We start from the raw sequence: 25028 nt of genomic DNA on the forward strand, positions 1-25028 counted from the left end.
CACGAGGGATCAAATCAATCCACTGTTTGCTAATAATCGACAGTACAGTATCAATGTTTGCTCAAGAATTGTTATTAAGATTGACATCTGAAAACAACATAAAAAGGAGGATTTAAACTTGTATACATTATATTTAAATTTGATTGGACATTATCAAATAATCAAATTTACCTTTACACAGATTTAACTCCGCCTACTTATATTGTTTCAATGTTTACATATTTCAATCTTAATTACAATGCTTGAGCAGACATTGATACAAACAAAGCAAGCAAGCCAAACAAACCTTTGTCTTGCTAGCATTATGAAAAGAGCTGTAATCACCATCCAAATTCAGAGCTGTATCAAGCTTAAATGTTGTGTTCATACTTGCCCCAAATGTTCAGGGTTTGACCTCTGCGGTCGTATCAAGCTGTGCCCCATCGAGCATTTTATTAGGTATTATAATTAAATGAAATGGTAATCTTAAACCCAACTGTAATGAACTATTAAAAAATTACAATAAACTTAAAGTAATGTTTACTATTAAATCCTATACTGGTTCCTTAAACAATATACCTGTGAATGTAGCATATAGTTTGTTTAACACTACAGTATCATGTGTTTACATTCCTCTATATGCTTTAAGTCTATATGAGCTTCCCTAACAATATACATGCTTTACATATGTAAAAAAAACATTGTTAGAGAAGCTCATATATATAGACAAAGCATATAGAGGAATGTAAAAATACAAAAAAAAAAAAAAAAACACTAAAAAATGAAGTGAATGTAAAATTCCTCAATTATTATGAAAGAATAAAATTTATGACAAAATTTGAAAAACTAGATATTAAAATAAAAGTAAACTTCTTTTATATAAAGCAATGAAATAAAATAAAATTTAGATATATAACAATGAAATAAATGAAATTTAAATATAAAACAATGAAATAAAATGAAATTTAAATTCAAACCTGTTTAAATATAGACATAATATCACCAAACTTATATTAAGTGATCATAATTTATTGATTGAAAAAGGCACTTGAAAATTCTGAGAAAAAAACATTTTGTTGAGGTCTGCAATACATTTGAAGATTAGAAACATATTCTTTGGATTGCAGGATAAACTCAATTATTAGACCAGCTTTAATTGAAAGAAAGGAAAATTGTATAGACAAATTTTAATAATTTGGAAGATAATGCAAAAATGAAATATTTTCTGCTCATCAAGACGAAAACAAGAAGAAACCATTGATTTCTTTATAAAACAGTCTTTAGCACTAGTAATGGAATTTAAAAAAAATGAAAAAATACTTAATAATAAATTTCGATGTCGGAAGCGCTGTTATTGATTTACCTTCATCAGGAACGCTCAAAGCCTAATATTTGAAAGCAAACAATGTTATATATAACTATAAGTTTGTTTAATTGTATATTTTATGCTTTCTTCTTGTCATTTATACATGTTTGTCATACTCTGTTTTGATTATTTTGCCACAAATATCAGTTGATTTATGTGTCAATAAAGTTTTTAATTGGAAAAAAATCTCTGAAATTTCTATGAATTTACATAACATTCTCATTGAGAGTATGTTAATCAATGGATGTTGTGTTTTATTGGGATATAAAGCTATGGTACACGTTTAAAACCACATGATTGTTGTCTGCCAATCAAAGTGATGGAATCATTATGAAACATCTATTCAGTAATTATTTGTTTTTATATTACTTTTGAATGATAAAACATAGATTTAAAATCAACATACCTACATTTAATTTTCAGAGTACTGGTTCTTTGCCTGTGAAAAAGAGAATGTCATCTCTAAGTGAGGAAGAATTGAAGGCTAAGAAACAAAAGTTGTTTGCAGAAGGAAGAATGAACACAAAAATCAAAGCTAAACCTGCAACAAATTCAGTACAGGTAATAAAATTATACTACAGTTGCAGAGGGTATTATAAATTAAATAATATATGCAACATGTCTCCCTCATAAAAGTCATGTTGTTTCGGAAGACATGCTGTTTTAAATTCCAACTCTATGACGGGGATACATTGTAAACACCTTGTCCATCTGTTTGTCAAACAAATATTTTTGTCCTGAACTGCTTAACAGAAAAACTTCATATTAGTCAGCAGCTTGTCAGTGATGAATTGTAATATTTGTATGATTTTCGTCACCAATATGTCAATTTTGATATTGTTTTGATATCTATAAATATCAGTCTATAACAAAGAAACCTAACAAATACTGTCTTAATTCATTGTGCAGAAATAAAACAATCATTTGAAAAACCATAGGGTGCATTTGAATTTCAAGGAATAGCACACACAAATTACAACTCATCACTGTAACGCTTCTGACCCAATATGAATTGAAAATGTCCAGAAATAATTGTGTTGGGCCAGTAATTTTTGTCCCCCTGCTGCTGTGGAGGAAGCATTTAGTGTTGCCCTTATCCCTCTGTACTTCTGTACGTCCCGAAATTGGTTTCCGTTCTCTAACTTCAGTTTGCCTCAACCAAATGTTGTGAAACTTATACACAATGCTTATCGACACAAAACACAAAGTTTGAATTTGGGCGGTGTGACTATTACTGTTCTAGAATTATGCCCCTTTACAAATTGAAAAATTGCTGAATTTGTTTGGTTTCTGTTCCCTAACTTAAATTTACCTGACAACTAAATGTTATGAAACTTATACACAATGCGTATTACCTCAAAACTCAGATCAATTTCGAATTTGGGTGGGGTCACTCTTACTGTTCTTGAGTTTTGTCCCTTTATAGCGCTATATGCAAGCGGGGGCATCATCTGTGTCCCATGGACACATTCTCCATTTATTATTATGGAGTCAGACCATTTGTTCAGTGAAATTTGAATGAGCCTAAGAAATGTATTTTTCTGGACTGACTTTTACATTCTTTTTAGGGCTTTCTTAGAAAATCTTTTATGATTGATTGATGTTTGCCTAATTCATGGCAAATATTTTGTGCATGTTCAGGACAATCAAAATCTTTTAACCAACATCTCAGTTGTTGCAACTCTTAACTTAATTTATCAAAATAATGATAGAACTGATCTAAGCCACACAATATTACATCAATGTCTGTTAATTGAAAGACTGCAAGTGATGAAGGATATAGTCATGTCAGGATTAGGATTTTTTGTCAGATGTTTGGACTCCTTGTGTTTTTTTCCTAGGATACAGGGTAAAATATGTTGCCCCATATTGCCCACTTTTCTTTTCATAGAAGACTTCAATTGCTCATAAAAAGGCCATTTTCCAAAAATTCAGCAGATTCCAGATTTCCGTTCTTATGATTTGAAACCCATATAATCCCCATGCTAAATATAAGGCATAAGTCAGAGTCAGCCTTTTCCCACCATTTTTAAAAGATTAAATATCTTGAAAAGAAGTTCCATAACCTATCAATATTTTTAGCTTATTTTGTTCCTTAACTAATGCTCTTTTGACTTATAGTATTCATTTTAAATTTTAGATTTTTAAAATTTCATCTGACTACATCCTTAACTCCCTTAATTTAGTCCGGACTGTATAATACAGGAACTTGATTCAGTGAAAACACAAAGTTTTCATCATTTTAGATTGAGACCCCCAAAAAACCCTGCTATTTTTAAGAAACACATACTTTGTGGATTAGTTTACAGCTTTTCTATAAAAGCATGCAAAGCAAACCTTTGATCAACTTGCTTGCTATGTTTGGATGTTTGTAAACAACAGGTAGGTAGTCTATTTCAGTCTGTTTACTATATACTGGAATTTGATTGGACAATAAACATTAACTTCATTAAAATGTTAAGTTTCACGTTAATTGTATGTCAATTTTTATTGTCCAATCAAATACCAGTATATATTGAACAGACTGAAACTCTGCCTACCCTTTTGTTTTCAAACATCCAAGCAACCATAGCAAGCAAGTCAATTAAAGGTTTGCTTTGCATGCTTTTATAGAAAAGCTGTAAAAATGTTTATGTATTTACTTGATGAATATATGTATATTAACTTGAAAAATATTTGTGTATTAACTTGGACAGTATTTTTGTATTAAGTTCAAGAATATATGTGTATTTTGTATTTTAGGACATACCGATGGATGTGAATCAAGAGGACTTACCTTTGTCTCCTCCGAGGGAATCTCCAACAAAATCTCCAAACTCATCAATTCATAATAAATCAACATCAGGCACACAAATAGAGGAGGCTGTCAAAAAACCTCTAAAACCTATCATCCCCACACCACTCAGGATTGGCTTCCTGGGACTAGGGATCATGGGGCAGGGCATGGTAATGAATCTCCTCAGATCTGGACATGAAGTAACAGTATGGAACAGAACACCTCAAAAAGTAAGTTTTGTTGCCTGTATTTCTTGTTGTAAATTAAAAATATATATTGGGTGGGAAAAATGACTAAAAAATATATATATAAACATATATCAAGATTGGCATTTATACCTTACAGGTCATTAACATTTTCTATGTGGATTAGTTTTGAAGAGTTATGTCTGCCTAACAAATGGCCTTCACATCATTTTCATGATGTAGTTATCAGGTAAAGATTTTGAATAAGGTCTACATTTTTACCTGCATCATTGAAGACAGAAGCAGGTCTAGTAACTGCTCGACTCCTGCCATCTGTCCGTCAGAAAGAAAACTTTTTCAAAGTTTTCTTTGCTTCTATGAAAGGGGATGATTTAATATTTGGTCTGGAGTTTGAATTCGTTTAGATGTAGCAAGTAGCAATTTTGTTTATCTGTAGTGTAGCCCTTCCTGTTTGCTGATAGTTTGAAATTTCACAACACTCATTGTACAAGGAAATTATAGGTCAAAGTTTTCTTGGCTTCTATAGAGGGAATGATATAATATTTGGTCTGCAGCTTGATAATGATGAGCTGTAGAGAGTAAGCAATTTTTACATCTGTATAGCCACTTCCTGTTTGCTGAAAGTTTGAAATTTTACAACACTCATTGTTCAAGGATTAGTTTTGTCGAAGTTTTCTTGACTTCTAAGAAGAAAGATTTAATATTTGGTCTGCAGCTTGATAATTTTAAGTTGAAGCGAGTATTAAAGCAATTTTTACATCTGGCATGTAGCCATTTCCTTGTACAAGAAAAATTTTTTCTTGGGTCTTTTTGAAGTGTCGAATGATTTTAATACTTGGTCTGTGAATGATTAATTATGCTCCAGTATAAATGTTACCTCAATCAATTGCATGCAGCGACGCAGGTATTGACTCAGTATTGGTCTTGTTGAAATTATAAATGATTGGTTGAAAATATTTTGTGTGTGAACTCATTTCAAATCGATGTACACATACACCCACACACACTCACACATATATCATATATATATGTGTTAAAATTATTGACATTGATGAAGGCTATTTGTTTAGCCGAAATATTTGTCAACATCATCTTCGTATTTTACCATCTTATATCAGTACTGTTTCGCAAATCTTTAGACTTAAAAAAAAAATATGTATATATTTATATCTATTTCACCTAGAACACAAGTTGAAAGTTTGTTGCCCTCTAAAATGATTCAACTATCTCTAGTGTGGTAGTCTTTTAGAAGCAGTTGCTATGCTTACCAATTCAAATCATTGAGCAGGTAATAAAATAGGGTCTGTATTAATTGTTTTTGACTCGCCTTGACGGAGTTAAAAAGCGAGACATAGGTATGCTGTTTCCTGCGGCGGCGGAGTCAACAATGTATTAGTTTGTGATTAGGTCTAGTTTATGGTGAAACACAAGTGGTAGGTCAATGATATTTGGTATGCAGTTGTATTAGCATTGGCACATCTCATTTCCATGGAGATTGTTTAGCCATGTACCTTCAGTCATGGTTCATCGACTTTGAATATTTGCATAACTTACATGTACATGTTAAAGTATTGCTATTTTAATTTCAACATTTGCATTATCAAAATTACAAAAAGGCAAGACATATCTCTGTGATAACAGTTAATTACCAGTTAGATTATATTCACATTAAATTAAATTTGTGTTTCACCCAACAAATTAGCAAGAGTTAATTCTTTGTGCTACTTTGAACATCAGACTGAAGAACATATGGTAAAGTTTGGTTGAACCTTTCATATCTAGATATATATTATTTCCATAACTGGCTTAAATTTAAGGTTTTGATTTGTTAATTTTGAAGACTCCTTGTAAAATTGCTTTCGGGCCTGTAAAAATCATCTCTACAGTCCAATAGAATCTAACTAAAAAATTTCAAAAATTGAGCTCTTGGCCTGTAGATTTAAAAGTTTATTGTGAAGACTGTAATGTATATTGGCACTAAAAGAAAATTTGAGGGAAGATATTTGAAGTTGAAATACTACATGTACTGAGTCAGATATTTTATCAGATATTTTTATTCTGCATCCAAATGAGTTTCCAAATTATATGAACAATGTCAGTCAGCTTTTTTGTGTAATCGTGATGGCATGTTTTGGTCTTAAACGTTGAATTTACCATCATTCACCCAGTTTCGATTGAAGCAATTGTGATATTAAACAGAATCACCTTGTTCATCTTTCTGATCATCTGTGAGTTCATCAAAAGAGACTGCCAATTGCCTTCATCACAAGATAAGGGTTTGGAATGAATTCATTGTATCATGGAAGAGGGATTTGCTATACAATTAAATAAAAAGGAATAATGAATAACATTTTATTACACATGTAGAACAATTAAGAACATCTGTAAGACGATACATTCACACAGACAAAACTTTTAACAAAGGACTCTAGTTATTTTGTAAAATATTAAATAACTACAAAATATTGCTGGGATATTTTTTTTTATATTTTAACAATAAAAAACAATAGCCATGAATGCTGGGAAATGTAGGGAAAATTATGATTTCTATTCAACACAATAGTGCAAAATGTTCTAGGTTTATGAGTTGATAAAAAAAAAAACAACATAATGCTATGAACTAATTTTTGATATTCTAAATAAACTTAAATATGCTCACTAATACTTTATTCCCAACTAACCCACACCATTGCACTCTCATGTACAATCTTTCATTGTTTTAAATTTTTCTCTAGTAAAATGACTTTCATTCGTAAATTAAGAACGACTGCAAGACAACTAATATATTATACTTTTTTGCTTCAGAAAAAAAAGCCTGAAGTGTTTCAGACACATGTTTCAATGTTTACAGAATTGCTTTTGTTGTCTGATTCATCGTCACTTTCATCAATTAATTGGATTTGCTCCAACATTTCATCGAGTTCACCACAGTCATACATTTCCTCAATAATATCATCATCGGAATCATTTTCTTTGAATTGACTAGAATTTTCTTCATTTGTCTGGATGGAGTTCTCTCCCCTTGACTGACTAGAATTATTTTCCATTGTTTGATGGAGGTCTATATCCACATTTTGACTAGTTTCCTGACTAGGAGAAAGGAAATTTATATATTCAGTTTTGCGAAGGTCCTGTTGGCTATTTGTTGGTGTGTCATTAGTTGAACTTGCAGTTTGATACTCGGTATCACTGTCTGAGGGAGTTGGAATGTTGAGGTCAGGGTGAATCAGATTTGTTTCAAATATCATTGATTCTGTTCGAACACATTCAGAGTCGATAATCATTCGGCAATTGTCAAAGTTCATTGTTTCAAGCAGCTTCATGACATGTCGCTGTTTGATTTTATATTTCTTGTGAACACGGGCCATCTGTGATGAACCATAGTCACGAATCTTGAACAGTTGATTGTTATATGTTTCTCGCAAATGTTCTAGTTTTTGAGCGCTGTTATCTTTCAGTCGAGTCACCTGACTGTTGTAGTTATCCCGTATTGTATCAAGTTTGTTCGAAGCCCACTCCCTACGCTGGCTAGCCCCTTCCTTAAAACGCACTGCTTGTGAAGTGTAATTGTCTCGAATCCTCTCCAGCTGATTATGATACCCATCACGAATGCGATTAAGTTGAGAATAATAGTTCTCCTTGAGTCTTGCAAGTTGAGCACTTTTGTACTGATCCATATTCTCCACAAGTTTAACAATAGCATCCCGTCTTCTTTGGTTGATGCACCTTCTAACTATAGCAGAAATGATAGCATAGATCAAATTCAACATAAAAAATGATACAGCACAGGCCAGCCCTATAAGCAGACTCCATATTTTAATTTCTGTTAGAATGCTTGTATCAATAAGTAGATTCATTCCAACGGAAGTCCTATTTCTTGAATTTTCCACAATGCATTCATAAACTCCAGTGTCTGATCTCAGCATATAGTCAATAAACAGGTCACCGTTATTCAACACAAGAATGCGATCTGAGTTTTCCACTAATTCAGAATGATAGGAGTTAGTATTGTGCCATGTATGATCCATATGGAATAATCCATTCTCCTTTACATCCTCAATGGAAGGGTGCGACTCCCACACTAAGGTATGACTAGGATAATATATAAACATGTTACCCCGTGGAGTAACCCAGGAAATGAGTGGAGCTGGGTTCCCTGTCCAGTCACAGTGTAATATTACTGATGATCCAATCTGGCTTTGATATTTAGTTTCATTTGCCAATACAGAAATTTCTCCACAGTGAAGTTCTTCCAGATTAAGCTTGGATATTTGAACCCTTAGATCATTCTCGTAGCAAGACATGTCCTGTAAATCGATCACGTTTGGACTAGGGCTGTCCTGTTCGATGAGCCATGTAATACTACAGTCACACGTAAGATGATTACCCTGTATGTCAGTTGTAACATTATTCATGGAACTGAATGTTACAGGATGCAAGGCTGTAATGTTGTTATAACTTATGTTTATCATCTTGGCATTGACTAGGTCACCAAACAGTGTGACGTGAATGTATTCCAACTGGTGATTGTCTGACATTTGTAATGTTGTAAGACTATGCAGGCCTCTGAAGGCGTCCCTGTTCAGGAATACTAAGTTGTCCAGGTGGGACAAGGATAGATATTGAAGACGAGACAACTGTTGAAAAATTGGCACAGTTATTTCGGAGAATGGGTTTCTATCAAGAATGAGTGTGTGAAGAGATGTCAAAGCACTGAAAGCGTTGCGAGACAAATTATGTATGTTGTTTTGGCTTATGTTGAGAATTTGAAGACTAGGTAAAGGTGGGAGCTCAATATCGATGAAATTGTTTCTAGATAGATCCAAGAATTTTATATCATGTAAGTTGCAGATGATGGACGTGTTGAAACTGTTCCAGTTGTTTCCTGTAAGATGTAAGCTGTTGACCGTCAAAGGGATCCATAAATTCTCGGTAGTAATGCCTGTATTACTGAGATCTAAATCATTTAATGATTTCAGTGCTTGGAATGTGTTGTTTGTTATATCCAGGATGTTGTTCCCACTAAGATTTAAATGAATCAGATTCTGAAGTCCTTCGAATGTTTTGTCATTCATCTCTTCAAGATTGTTGTTTGAAAGGTCTAGTTCATGTAGCATTAAAAGTTTTGTGAAAACAGATTCTGTGATTGATGATATGGAATTATTAGACAGTTTTAAGCTTCGTAAATAGTTAAGCCATAGAAATTCTGAATTGTTGTTTTGATTTTGAAAGACAAGGGTCAAGTCTTGTACATAATTATGACTTAAATCTAGTTCTGTAGTGTTATCTGGAATTGTGGCAGGAATAGTGAACAGATTTTTTCTGGAACAATCCACTGACGTCTGAAAATTTCTTGTTGTACATTGGCAGACGGATGGACAACATTGGACACTTGTTGTGAAGAGTACCAAGACAACACCAGCAGACAGCAGTTGCCATGGTGTTTTCATCCCCATCTTTGTCATAAGCACTGAGTGCCTTTATTGCTTCAAACTACATATTAGATGTCAGGGTACCTGCAAAATAAAACAACTGTGTTTCAGCAATATCTTTGTTGTAATGTTGTATGGGTATTGTTGCCAAGCCCTTTTCATCTTATGTTTATTCTTTACAGTTTGTTCTTATGTTGTGCTGTTACACCACTTTCCTAGGTTAGGGAAGGGTTGACGGCTCACAAACATGTTTAACTACAGCCTTTATTCAGTGGTTGTAGTTAGTTGCTGTCTGTGATGTTTGTTTTTCGTGACTTGTTTTGTCATAAATCAGGAAGTCGTTTTTCTCATTTGAATTGTTTCATGTTTTGTCATGTTGAGTATAATATTTTGCTCACTGTTGAAGGCAGTGTGGTGAACTATAGTTGCATACATCCATGTCATTTGCTCTCTGGTAGATAGTTGTTTCGTTGGCAATCATATCACATCTGCTTTTTTTATGTATATTAATTGAAGAACAAAAGTGGCATGAAGAACTTGAACATTACAAATGCCTTTAATTTATTGGTCAATTCTCATTTTAGAAATATAGTTCGTTGTTTCATTGATGGTTCTCTTTTATCTTTTCACTAAGTATATTTTTAATCATCATTATCAGAGTATTCTTTATCAGTTTAATTAAAAACATGAAATCAATACTGTATTCAAGGTCTATCTGTTAATGAAGTTTATATGCACACAAAGCTCATGTGTGCTGATGTGCCATTAGTTTTAGATTTTAATTAGGGGTAGGGAGGGGGGATAAGGCAAGGGGTTACCCAAAGGTGTAGAGGAGATGTGAAGGGCAATAGTTTCATTCAAAAAAGGTAAGGAAAAAATAGGGAAATATTCAACTACTCTCTATACCCCTTGAACAAATTTTATTAGTGTTGATGATTGATCATGAAATTTTGTCAGTGGCATTGATACTGTGACATACATGTAAGATATTAAAAAAGTCTATACAGAGTTTGAACACTTTAACAGAAGAGACAGAGAAAATACTAATATATTATGATTGTTGCTCCTGCGTTCAACTAAACTTAGGTCTCCCTCCACACCTTTCTGTCTTGTTTTTATATCACATTAAAATACGTCCTATTAGAATTAACATCAATGAAACAGATTTTTGTGGAATCTCCAATAAACAAAATTATTTTAATATCAATGAACATAATCTTTTGATGAAAAGTAGAGCACAAAGTTTGTTGTTGAATTGAGATCAAAGGGCAAGTTTATTTGTACAGGTCACACATACTTACAGTAATTCAGTAATATATCATAGTTTATAAAATACTAGTAACACTAGAGACATAAATATCAAATATATTATTACACCTGACATTAGTGGTTTGTGCTGAGACAAGGAGTGCTGACAAAAAAGACACACTCCTGCTTGATAGGCATGTGAAAAGATTGTTGTGATTATTTGTCAATTATTACCAACTTCTACTGTTATAGCAGACTCAATTTAAATGAAATACTCCAGTAAAGGTTTTGCGAAGGAAAGATTATTAATTTCTAAATTCTTGTATTTTCCCTTCCCAACTGAACAATTATTGTATTCCCCTTTCATGCACACACAAATTATTATACTTCCCCACGACAAACAAGCAAATTTTACCCCTAGAAGGTAGATATTCCCTATGTATTCCAAGTGAGAAAATAAATAATGCATTAGGAGTAACAGAAGTACAGTCCAGTGGTTTACATGTGTCAGTAAAGTAAAACTGAACCCTTCATTTAGTAATTTGCTAGATTAGAAATATATAGGTATATATGTACAGATGTACAAATGTTAATGAACTACAGGCCACATGTTGATACATAATTATCTCTTTATATCTACTGCCTGTAAACATCAAAGGTCAAATCGTGTGGGATAGTGTCATGATAATAAATACTGTCCATGTTGTTCACTATGTGTTACATGTACTGTTGGCTATTTACAATTTTATAAAAACAGCTTTTAAGGTTTTTTAAAAAACTATATACAATGTCCCCTTGAAGAGCCCTACAGTGCAGCTGTAATTAACTGTAGAGGTAGAACATGATTCAGAAAGTCATTGCACTGGTAATGAACCTGTGCATGATATGAATAGAAGAAGATATGGGGAATACATGAAACTGCTGCGATCCAATGACATTTTAAAATAAACCAACCAAAGACATTTAGAGGTCAACATTCCATCTTCTAAAATAGACATGGTGTCTATACCATAAGTCAAATGTTTAATGGCCCCAAGGGTAGAAACATTGTCAATGAATTGTGATTATTCTACATGTTGAACTCTGAATCATTAAAATACAATTGGAGATCTTACATGTATTGTCGGAAGGTTTTTATACATGTATGTCAAAATTTCAGAATGTAGAGTCCTAATCATTTTAAAACTGAGTTGAATATAAATTGATGTTACATTATGTACAAACTCGCCTAACGATTTTCCAGTCAAACTCTGTGGCTTTCAGAAGGTTCTGTTTTTCTAGAATTATGTAATCAAAATTTCTTTGAGTTATATATAATAGACAATAGCATGATTTTGCATACATTTCATTAGAAGGTAGACTGAATGTGTTTTTACTGCTGACTAACACGTCGGATAAAAATTACAGGAGACTACATGCTGAAAATCACGAAATCCATTTGTAGACGAAAAACAGTTTGACATTTTATACTTGTTGTTATTAGATAATAGAGATGCCTTACATGAAACTTGCAAAAAATTGGACAAAAGTTATTTCAATTAAGTATTTATAAAGGAAATAAATCAGCATGCTGCCTGTTAAGGGAAGTTGAAAGGTGAAGGACATAAATTGACATGAACTTGAAACAGGATGTTGGCATTTGATCTTTTCCTGTCATTGTATTTATAAATCTATTGTTGGGTCAACATTTTATATTTAACAGACACTTTTAAAATATTGAGAGTTTAAAAAGTACCAGGAAAATGATAACATAGGTGTCATGTTTTACAAAATATTTCAGAATTTATAGATGAGAGGGGCATTTTTTTACATTAATGCATATTCTGCAGAATTTTGATTCAGTGTATTGGTAGTAAATATGAAGATAGAAGAGAATTAGAATGAGTGCTTGTGATATAACCATTTAAATTTTGGTAAGTCCTTGGTTTGAGACCTAAACCCAATAGGCCCAGAATATTGTGAAATGACTCATAAGGAAATGTTTTTTTTTTGGCCACTTGAGTTAGCCGCATCTATTAAAACTGTCACCTCTAAGTAGATACTTATGTGAAGAAGTTTTTGTAAAATATGATTGAGTGTGGTAAAAAAAAATGCTAGATCAACAAAAAAATTGTGTTCCTAAACGGTTATTAATTTGAAATAGTATTACAAGCGGTAAAATTCTCATAAATAGAATTCAAGAAATAAAAAAATAAAAAAATATATCAAAAAAAGAATAAACTTATTTACGATTATTAAACTAGACACTTATCAAATGATCCTTCCAAAAATAGCCTAGATATTATATTTCTAAGGTTCTGTCTGGATATTACAACCGTATTCACCAAATACCAAGAAACTTTTATTGATTCTACTAATAGGAGAATGTGTTCATATTATTGATGCTACTATTCTAGTTCAATAAATGTAATTGATTTCAACTATTGCTCTTATATGAGATTTTCGATCTTTGTAATATAATATTGAGGTCAAAAACTGGGGTCAGAGTTTAAGAGATGGTAATAAGTAGAATTTGTCTCATTAATTATTCAGTGCTCCAGGTACTTACATTTACATTGGATGTTAATTATTTAGTACTTATATTCTCAACTGATCAAACTAGTTTATAATTAATAGCATGGTTCAGTTGTAAACTTTCTATTTAAGGCAAAAGATATTAAAAAATAAACAATTGTTTGAGGAATTATTTGTTTACCAGCACTATCAAATGGCCATTCTTCTCTTATCTAGAAATAATCTTATACATTTAAAGACAAAGGAAAGGGACATGTTTTTTTTTATGTTCAGCTAATCAGGAAACATTTAAACACATCGTTTAATTATTCCTGTTTTTGCCTATGATGACTAGTGTACTAGAATTGTCTACACATGTAAAATCTGTCGGATGTCCATGTCATTTGGTATTAATTAACACGTTACAGGAAGTATTAGCTCAATCAAGGTCCTTGAAAGGATTTTTGATTGAAGGTTTTTAAAGTAAAAGTAAAATAAATTGGCCATATCACTGGATTATCCATTAAGACATTCTATGTGAATTTACTCAAATACTTGTAGGAAAGATTTCTTTTGAGCCCCTTCTTTTCAATGACAAATGGCAGACAATTTTTTTTTTTATGCTTTTAACAGAAAATGCTTGCATGATACAAAAATGTTGTATTAAGTGGGAAAATCAAAGCTGACTGGACAACATGCCTAAAAATTTTCTTTTTCAAAAAAGCTCACAAGTTTTATTCAGCTTCAACATGGTTGAAATTGCTATTAAAACATTTTCACATGTGCTAGGATGCTTTTAGAAATTTGTCTTGAGACCTTACTGCTCAATTTTTTTTATCAAAAGTATAATCATTGGCAAAGAGTTGCCACATAAACCTTACCTTTACTGAAACTGTGAATAATAAATGCTGTAATATGCTTAATAAATATCTTTCAATGTTTCTTGTAAATGTGAATAAACCACTTTCTCTAAATATATACTTATATGTAAACTCTTCACTAAACTAAATATAGTTAATGTCATATATTAATTTAAAATATCCTACCTAATCTAAAACACTGTTGACATATGGCAGCCTCTCACATCTTTTGTACTAGTCATGTGATTTGTACCGATGTCATGTGACTTTGTTTATTAGAAAACAAAAGGTGTAACAGGTTGTGTACACAGATAACTGATTAGGGACATTATAAGGTCAAGTGATATAACCTTTTGAAAGCAGTGACCATCCAATGGCATATTCACTCCTGATATTTTTATCAAAATTTTTGCATTTATGAATTATTATTTGATATAAATTTGTTTTATATGAACTGATAAGAGTATATGTAACATACTTGATAACATAGTAACTTGCATGTAATGCAATGACACACATTTAAATCATGTTTCGTAAATGTTATCCATTTTATGTTGTGCATTCTTTCCATCACCGAGACCAACCTTGGGCCAGTCAGGCTGTTGGAACAATTTATGAGAAGAGAACTAGCTAAGTAGAGAAGTGTTGTTCAGTTTATTCTCTGCAGTAAATTTGTTGGCACTTACATTTTGTGGAGAGAAAATTCACCAAAACTAAAGAAATATTCCCTTACAGATAATAATATTTAATTTCAAATTCAATTTTAACAAACAATATTAATTTTAAACCACAAATTTCTTCAGCTAAGACATATAATTTTACAGAGCTGATGTAAAGGATATATCTGTATAACGACTATAGCCCCAAGGCACAAGTACCATATATTACAAGTTTATATCAGTAGTTAAATTAGGTCATGATGTCTGTAAAAGTATACTGGTTTAGATATATAAGATATTAAGTACAAGTAGATTATATACATGTTTAGGTTAGAGCATCATTGAAGCAAGAACTAAATTATATGAAGTTCTACATGTATATATTTCTTTTGACCTTCAATTGATTGTCAGTTGTTTACAGCTTCTTCAATATAAAAAGCTGCTTCGCAAAATTAATTAAAAAAAAAACTCTAGACAGTTATATGAAAAAAAAATCAGGAAATTTGTTGCCGCAAATTTAGTCAGTCTCAGATTCTTACAGTTACCATAAGTTGTTAAACGTCCCCATTTCTGCTGATTTTCCTTTCTGTTGTTTTTTAAAAAGGGGATGATGTAGAAATTTTTGAAATGTGGAACACAAACAGCATTTGATGACATTGTTTTTAGCATTTAATTGTATGATTATGTATATAGGTTTCATAACCAGAAAAAATCTTTTGTGCATTGTATCTGCAAATAATTATAAAAACATGTGATGTTGTCTGTGTTTAAAAAATAAAATGCCTGGGAATGACTTCCTTTTAGGCTGTACTGAAAAATTAAGAGTTATAAATATGTTATAAATACTTTTGAAATATTGCATTGTTATTAGAAATCAGATGCAGTAAAATAAAAAGAGACAAAAACTTGCTTACCATTAGGATTTTGCATTTGAAGCTAATATGAACCAATGTAAGGTAGCCATGTTTAATAATGATCTGGTCCTGATGCTGAATGGGTTAGTCCATTCTGTGTATAAGGGATGGCAGGAGTGATGCAATCAATACTTCAATATTATTTTGTTTACTTTCCCAGCAAAAATCAATAGTTAAATGATCTAAGTAAATGTATGGCTAGTCTTTGTCTAAGTAATGCAGTTTCAGTAGAAATACAGGTGTACTATCAGGTGTGATAATCATCAATAATTAACCAATTGAGTAGGATTGTTATGGATCTCTCATATTTTTTAGTTCAATCCATAAATCTGATTTCTTAGAACAAAGAGGTATTTGTATATGCAACTACATTTACTTTTGATCTTTTATTTCCAAAGTTCTTCGATTGAAATGAGAAAAAAACGACAGGCGGATATCTAATTGCCATGTGGCTATTAATGTGCTGTCATTATTATTATTTTTTGAAGGAACATGTTGATTATTTACATGATTAGCAGTTTAGCAAGTAAATGACGTTGTTACCAAAAATAACTTGTTTGTTAGAAAGAGTTGATAATAGGTGTTAGTCTTGTTTCACACTTTCAGATAACTGCTAGAATAGCATAGTCAGATCGTGCTTGTAGGCATGTTTTTCTTTTACACTTTGGATCAACAATAATCAGACAGAAAAAAAGTTCAAAAATGAAATCTCTACATTTTCTTGAAAGAGGGAATCACAGTATCTATAAGAACATCTAGAGACTGAATGTTATATATGTGATATTTCGGCAGGCATTTTCAAAAGGAACTCAACTAATTTGCACTAAATAGGCATCCCATTTAGTTTCATGTTGAATAGACAATCACTGAATTATATGCTTCTGACTCTGGGTTGAACATGTTTGCGGGTGCCCAGCCCTCCCTTAACGTGGGACAGGGGTATAGCATCTCAGACTTAACATAAGAACAAACTTCAAAATTCAGTCGAAAAAGGCTTGGCAATTCAGATAGAAACATAGCATGCAAAAAACAACTAACAAAAGGACTTCAGACACAAAGTACAGATCTGAGAGTACTGGCTGTTACTGGAGTTCCAAGTCAATAACAATTGATAAAAAAATTATGTACTGTGAATTCATTTATTTTCGTGGGTACCAATTTTCGTGGATTGAAGAACACTTGCATTTTCGTGGATGTTTAATTTCGTGGTTTTGACAAAGTCTGCATATTTTCTGTAAGAAATTTGTAATTCGTTGAACATTTAAATTCGTGGTTCCCCTGTACCCACGAAATCCACGAAAATTGGTATCCAACGAATATTAATGAATCCACAGTATCTAAAACTATGAGTGTTCTCTCCAGGGTCTAAAAGCACCATGGTAAATTTGAAAATACTAGTCTTACAGTAATCCTGGATAGGTACAATCATTTTCATAATTTTGCAAATTAGTAGTAGTACTACATATTTTCAGAGAAAATGGTGGGATTTATCACTTTTTATGGTGCCAGATACAATTTTTAAAAACATTTTATTATACGACCGCCAAAAAATTTTGCGGTCGTATATTGGTATGACGTTGGCGTTGTCGTCGTCGTCCGAAGACACACTGGTTTTCGCACTCTAACTTTATCTCTATGAAATTTTACCATAAGGTTCAATACCATAAAAGGAAGGTTGGGATTGATTTTGGGGGTTATGGTAACAACAGTTAAGGAATTAGGGGCCAAAAATAAGTATTTTTGTAACTTCCAGACATAACTTGTGTGTTAGTGCATGGATCTCTCTGACATTGTACCACAAGGTTCCATATCACAAAGGGAATGCTGGGATTGATTTTGGGGGTAATTGCTTCAAAATTTTAGGAATTAAGGGCCAAAAAAGGGGCAAAAAACAAGCATTTTTCTAGTTTCATGACAATAACTAGTGTGTAAGTGTATGGATCTTTCTGAAATTGTACTACAAGGTTCCATATCACAAAGGGAAAGCTGGAATTGAGTTTGGGGGTAATTGCCCAAAAGGTTTAGGAATAAGGGGCCAAAAATAAGCATTTTTCTAGTTTCCAGACAATAACTTGTGTTCAAGTGTATGGATCTCTCTGAAATTGTACTGCAAGGTACCATACCACAAAGGGAAGGCTGGGATTGATTTTGGGGTATTTGCCTGAAAATTTTAGGAATTAGGGGGCAAAAAACAAGCATTTTTCTAGTTTCAGGACAATAACTTGTGTTTAAGTGTATGGATCTTTATGAAATTGTACTACAAAGTTCCATATCACAAAGGGAAAGCTTGGTTTGAGTTTGGGGGTAATTGCCTTAAAGGTTTAGGAATTTGGGGCCAAAAAGGGGTCTAAAAACAAGCATTTTTCTAGTTTCCAGACAATAACTTTTGTTCAAGTGTATGGATCTCTCTGAAATTGTACTGCAAGGTACCATACCACAAAGGGAAGGCTGGGATTGAGTTTTGGGGTGATGAATCATAAGGGGGTTCAAAAAATTTGTGGGAGGGATTTTTTTTTCCTTTTTTTTTTCTTTAAAATTTTCCATTTTAAATTGGATATTTCTGATTTATATATAAAACCAAATAATAATGATATGGTTTGAATAGGTAAATTAAAATTTTTTAAGTTCTTAGACCACATTCATTCTGTGTCAGAAACCTATGCTGTGTCAAATATTTAATCACAATCCAAATTCAGTGCTGAATCAAGCTTGAATGTTGTGTCCATACTTGCCCCAACTGTTCAGGGTTCGACCTCTGCGGTCGTATCAAGCTGCGCCCAGCAGAGCATTTTATTTTTCGTTTGTAGTGACAAGTTTGACACTGTTAAACCTGGTTCAACCCACTATTATCATTTGTGAAGTGCTTGTACCAAGTCAGTTGAGAAAAATAGTGTTCATAAATTAAAAAGAACAACTCTTGACAGTTGATATAATGTTTAAGCCTGTACATATATATTAAAGAAATGTTCTTTTGTATTTTCAGTGTAAAGAATTTATATCAGCAGGGGCATTCAAGGGAAATAACCCAGCAGAAGTTGTACAGGCTTGTGACATGACATTTGCCTGTGTATCAGATTCTACAGCAGTCAAAGATGTGTGTATTAATAAGTATATAATAGCACATTTATACATGAATGTCACTCTCCTAGCACACATCAATAAAAAAAATTTTTTTTAATAGTAGAAGGAGAAATGGAGCTTGAGTATCAAGATGAAAATAGAACAAATAATTATATTGATAATTTGAATCTTTTCAGTAAAAATGCTGATACATACAGTGAATTAAAATTGAAGATTGTCTTATTTTTTGTGCACAAAAGTGAAGCTATATTTTTTCAATTTCTGTTTTTATATATAAATTTATTTGTGTTGAATTCATGACAAAAGAAATGCATTTGTTGTAATATATAATAATGGTTACAGCAAAACTAGTTGCCTTGTTTGAATATAAAAAATAAGACAACCTTTGACTGAACCACGCATGGATGAAACAATTGTGCAGCACAAGTTTGATCCATAGCAGGGTTTGGTCCGCACATTAATTTTTTATATTCAAATACAGCAATTATACTTTTTATACAAAACTCCTGTGTTACTGGCATGAATTCACTCAAATAATCAGTTTTCCACACTTTTTTTCGTCATGTTTGAAGATATTGATTTGATAATTGGTATATAGTTTTATTGTCGAGCCTGCGACTTTTGTCGCAGAAAGCTCGACATAGGGATAGTGATCCGGCGGCTGCGTTAGCTAACTTCTTAAAAGCTTTATATTTTAGAAGGTGGAAGGTCTGGATGCTTCATACTTTGTATATGGATGCCTCATGTTATGAAGTTTCCGTCAGTCACATGTCCAATGTCCTTGACCTCATTTTCATGGTTCAGTGACTACTTGAAAAAAAAGTTAAGATTTTTTGTAATGTTAGATTCTCTCTTATTATAAGTAATAGGATAACTATATTTGGTATGTGCGTACCTTGCAAGGTCCCCATGCCCTTCAGACAGTTTTCACTTGACCTCGACCTCATTTCATGGATCAGTGAACAAGGTTAAGTTTTGGTGGTCAAGTCCATATCTCAGATACTATAAGCAATAGGTCTAGTATATTCGGTGTATGGAAGGACTGTAAGGTGTACATGTCCAACTGGCAGGTGTCATCTGACCTTGACCTCATTTTCATGGTTCAGTGGTTATAGTTAAGTTTTTGTGTTTTAGTCTGTTTTTCTTAAACTGTATGCCATAGGTCTACTATATTTGGTGTATGGAATGATTGTAAGGTGTACATGTCTAGCGGGCAGGTGTCATCTGACCTTGACCTCATTTTCATGGTTCAGTGGTCAAAGTTAAGTTTTTGAGTTTTGGTCTTTTTTTCTAATACTATATGCAATAGTTCAACTATATTTGGTATGTGTGTACCTTGCAAGATCCTCATGCCCGTCACACAGTTTTCACTTGACCTCGACCTCATTTCATGGATCAATGAACAAGATTAAGTTTTGGTGGTCAAGTCCATATCTCAGATACTATAAGCAATAGGTCTAGTATATTCGGTGTATGGAAGGACTGTAAGGTGTACATGTCCAACTGGCAGGTGTCATCTGACCTTGACCTCATTTTCATGGTTCAGTGGTTATAGTTAAGTTGTTGTGTTTTGGTCTGTTTTTCTTATACTGTATGCCATAGGTCTACTATATTTGGTGTATGGAATGATTGTAAGGTGTACATGTCTAGCGGGCAGGTGTCAATTGACCTTGACCTCATTTTCATGGTTCAGTGGTCAAAGTTAAGTTTTTGAGTTTTGGTCTTTTTTTCTAATACTATATGCAATAGTTCAACTATATTTGGTATGTGCGTACCTTGCAAGGTCCTCATGCCCGTCACACAGTTTTCACTTGACCTCGACCTCATTTCATGGATCAATGAACAAGATTAAGTTTTGGTGGTCAAGTCCATATCTCAGATACTATAAGCAATAGGTCTAGTATATTCGGTGTATGGAAGGACTGTAAGGTGTACATGTCCAACTGGCAGGTGTCATCTGACCTTGACCTCATTTTCATGGTTCAGTGGTTATAGTTAAGTTTTTGTGTTTTGGTCTGTTTTTCTTATACTGTATGCCATAGGTCTACTATATTTGGTGTATGGAATGATTGTAAGGTGTACATGTCTAGCTGGCAGGTGTCTTCTGACCTTGACCTCATTTTCATGGTTCAGTGGTCAAAGTTAAGTTTTTGAGTTTTTATCTTTTTTTCTAATACTTTATGCAATAGGTCATCTATATTTGGTGTATGGAAATATTTTATGATGTACCTGTCAGTCTTGCAGGTTTTATTTGACCTTGACCTCATTTTCACAGTTCATTGCTCAGTGTTAAGTTTTTGTGTTTTGGTCTGTTTTTCTAATACTATAAGCAATAGGTCAACTATATTTGTTGTATGGAAGGATTGCAAGCTGTAGTACATGTCTGCCTGGCATTGTTCATCTGACCTTGACCTCATTTTCTTGGTTCATTGGTCAATGTTTAGTTTTCTTGGTTAAGTCTGTATCTTAGAAACTATAAACAATAGGTCAACTATATTAAGTGTATTGAATGATTGTAAGGTGTACATGTATTTCTTGTTTGGTTTATATGACCTTGACCTCATTTTCTTGGATCATGTTAAGTGTATGTGATAGTTGTAGTAAAGCTTTATATTTAGGACTATCAACATAAAATCAATGATTAGTAAAGAAGGCGAGACATTTCAGCGTGTGCACTCTTGTCTTGACAAGTTACAGATCAAGTTGGGGACTATTTACCATGCAATACTCTCAGAATGCTTATTTTATCTGCATATGTATGAAAGAATATATGAGTATGCATCAATGGAACAACACCCAAAGATTCAAATGAGGCAACAAAGATAATGTGTTTTTAGATTTTACTTCCTCATGACTTATTGTCTCGCCTTGACGGAGTCAAAAAGCGAGACATAGGTATGCTGTTTCAGGTGGCGGCGTCAGCATCAACAATGTATTAGTTTGTGATTTGGTTTTGTTCATGGTAAACCACTGGTAGGTCAATGATATTTGGTATGCAGTTGTATTAGCATTGGCACATATCATTACCATGGAGATTATTTGGCCCCGCCCCCTCAGTCAAGGTCTATTGACTTTGAAACTTTGCTTAGTTTTCATGTATTAATTTGTGATTAGGTCAGTTTATGGGGAACCACTAGTGGTAGGTCGATGATATTTGGTATGCAGTTGTATAGGCTTTGGCATATCTTATTTTCATGGAGATTATTTGGCCCCACCCCCTCATTCATGGTCTATTGACTTTGAAACTTTTGCTTAGTTTTCATGTATTAGTTTGTGATTAGGTCAGTTTAAAAAGAACCACTAATGTTAAGTCAATGATATTTGGTATGCAAATGTATTGGCATTTGCAAGTTTTATTTCCATGGAGATTATATAACCCCACCCCCTAATTATGGTTCATTGACTTTAAAACTTTTACATAGTTTACAAGTTAATGTTTGTGTTTAGGTTTGTTTAAAGGGAACGACTTATGAAAAGTCAATGGTATTTGGTTTGCAGTTGTATTAGCATTGGCACATCTCATTTCCATGGAGATTGTTTAGCCCTGTACCTTCAGTCATGGTTCATTGACTTTGAATATTTGCATAACTTACATGTTAAAGTATTGCTATTTTAATTTCAACATTTGCATTGTCAAAATAACAAATAGGCGAGACATATCTCTGCGTTAACAGTTTATTTTTAAAGTCACTATCCAGAAGTGTTCTTATCAATTCATCTGCAATTTTTCCATGTACCAAAATACACTGTGACTTTACTGTAAGTGTTACTTTCTACCTATTGCAGTTCATTCAAAATTCTGACCCAATTGCTATTTGTTTTATAAAAACCAAAATGTTCAACTGTCAGAAATTTTAAACAACTGCTGTAGAAAACGGTAGTTGAGTCATGAGTGCAAGGTGATAAAATAAATCATTCTCACATATAAAAAAACATAATGAATTCATTTTATATATATCTTTTGCTCTTTCTAGCTAGGTATTTTATAATTTTCTTTTTCTTTTCAGTTAGGTATTTTATAATTTTCTTTTTCTTTTCAGTAATGTATTTTATAATTTTCTTTTTCTTTTCAGTTAGTATTTGGTAATTTTGGTGTATTACAAGGAATAACAAAGGGAAAATGTTACATAGAAATGTCAACGATAGATGAAGACACAATGCAAGATGTCGCTGAAGTAAGTGACAAATAAATTGGTTGTATTATGAAATGATAAATAATATGGTAATAGCAAGTGTTAGGTCGGAGTAAAAAGAAGTTTGGAACTATTGTTATTTGTTTTTTTTTTTTATTAGGATTAAGTTAAATCCATTGAATACCCCCAGAAAATCTCTGCCTATGTTTTGTCAACTGATTTGTCAAAACTTTTCAATGAAAAACTCCTTTGTATACATTGTTACCTGTAAATTCATAAGTTTTTGTGTTTTTTGCTTTATAATTTGAAAAAAGATATGACATATTAGTATGGCATTAATTTATAGTCATGTTTGATATAATGGTCCAGGTAGTTGTCCTGAAATCACAGGAATAATTCTCACATTGTTATGTATTTATCACCAATCACACTTATAAAAGGACGCAGCAATTTTATGTTTTCATTAGATTATTGTTTCATGTTTATCGATTGCTATATCAATTCATTTTCAGCTAATTTTTCCATTAGGAAGAGATTTTTTTCTGGTCATATTTTGAAAAATAAGACAATTTTTTCATTTGATAATAGCTTTTTAGACCCAACTTGACATATTATAAAGATAGTGATACTTGTCTATTTTTAGCTCACCAATGACCCCGCCCGCGAACCAAGATGGCCGACATGACTAAAAAATAGTACATAGGGTAAAATGCAGTTTTTGGCTCATATCTCTGAAACCAAAGCATTTAGAGCAAATCTGATGAGTATAAAATTGTTCATTAGGTCAAGATCTATCTGCCCTGAAATTTTCAGACCAATCAGGCAACCCGTTGTTGGGTTGCTGCCCCTGAATTGGTAATTTTAAGGAAATTTTGCCGTTTTTGGTTATTATCTTGAATATTATTATAGATAGAGATAAACTGTAAACAGCAATAATGTTCAGCAAAGTAAGATCTACAAATAAGGCAACATGACCAAAATTGTCAATTGACCCCTTAAGGAGTTATTGCCCTTTATAGTCAATTTTTTACAATTTTCATAAATTTTGTAAATTTTTGTAAATTTTTAAAAGTATTTTCCACTGTAACTACCGGGCCAAGTTCATTATAGATAGAGATAATAGTAAGGAGCAAGAATATTCAGTAAAGTAAGATCTACAAACACATCACCATCACCAAAACACAATTTTGTCATGAATCCATCTGTGTCCTTTGTTTAATATGCACATAGACCAAGGTGAGCGACACAGGCTCTTTAGAGCCTCTAGTTTTAAGTCTGTATTTTTACTGATAGACGATCACATAATATAATATTTAAATTATTTTACTGTTTATATTATGTGTCAAAATCTATAAAATTACTAGAATTTAATGTTTATACTGAAATATAAGCATTTAGAAAATTGACATTCTTATTTGGTTCTGCAAAATAAGAAGAAAAATCTTCTGAAAAAAGTGCAGAGAAAAACATGTTCATGAAGTTTTTGTATGATAACATTTAATATGCTTATTGGTATCTCTGCAGGCTATAAATGCCAGAGGAGGGGTATTTCTAGAAGCCCCTGTGGTTGGGAGTAGAGTACCGGCATTAGAAGGACAGTTAATCATCCTGGCTTCTGGTGACAGAAAATTATTTGATGATTGTTACACATGTTTTGAAGCAATAGCAAAGAAATTCTTATTTTTAGGTAGGTATGCAGTATATGAAATTTCTGTTTTATTGAAATTGATATTAATGATAATATTTATTTGAATGTATATACCAGAAGCAGTTATCAATTATTTAAACTGCATACGAGTAACACTGATATTTGTACATGACAGTTGTGCCTTTATACTGCCTGCATAGTTATCAGAAACTGTTATAATTTTTCGATCAAGT

The 25028-nt window shown here is 32.5% G+C and overlaps 2 protein-coding genes across 4 annotated transcripts in view; one reads left to right on the forward strand and one right to left on the reverse strand.

Moving 5' to 3' along the window:
- The window catches only part of LOC127716388 (uncharacterized), a 52050-nt gene that overhangs the window by 19299 nt on the left and 7723 nt on the right, over positions 1 to 25028 (forward strand). For both annotated transcript variants that reach the window (XM_052222572.1, XM_052222573.1), the window contains 5 exons: positions 1769 to 1906; positions 4088 to 4351; positions 18917 to 19027; positions 23088 to 23189; positions 24672 to 24834. In XM_052222572.1, the coding sequence (XP_052078532.1) occupies positions 1769 to 1906; positions 4088 to 4351; positions 18917 to 19027; positions 23088 to 23189; positions 24672 to 24834 (778 nt within the window). The remainder of the gene's footprint in view (positions 1 to 1768; positions 1907 to 4087; positions 4352 to 18916; positions 19028 to 23087; positions 23190 to 24671; positions 24835 to 25028) is intronic.
- LOC127716384 (leucine-rich repeat and immunoglobulin-like domain-containing nogo receptor-interacting protein 2) lies at positions 6666 to 16022 on the reverse strand. Of its 2 annotated transcripts, none has more exons than XM_052222568.1 (2): positions 15934 to 16022; positions 6666 to 9843 (listed from the first exon to the last, which is right to left on the reverse strand). In XM_052222568.1, exon 2 carries the CDS (start codon positions 9790 to 9792, stop codon positions 7153 to 7155), a length of 2640 nt encoding a protein of 879 aa, XP_052078528.1. In that variant the 5' UTR covers positions 9793 to 9843; positions 15934 to 16022; the 3' UTR covers positions 6666 to 7152. The 2 variants fall into 2 exon arrangements, with proteins under 2 accessions (XP_052078528.1, XP_052078529.1); XM_052222569.1 differs by lacking the exon at positions 15934 to 16022 and adding an exon at positions 14547 to 14597.

Source organism: Mytilus californianus, unplaced genomic scaffold (genome assembly GCF_021869535.1).
Source record: "Mytilus californianus isolate M0D057914Y unplaced genomic scaffold, xbMytCali1.0.p SCAF_9, whole genome shotgun sequence".
NCBI classification, from domain to species: Eukaryota; Metazoa; Mollusca; class Bivalvia; order Mytilida; family Mytilidae; genus Mytilus; species Mytilus californianus.

What these genes read in the sequence shown, in the direction of transcription:
- LOC127716384 (XM_052222568.1), bottom strand. Translation starts at nt 9,792, where the DNA reads ATGACAAAGATGGGGATGAAAACACCATGGCAACTGCTGTCTGCTGGT.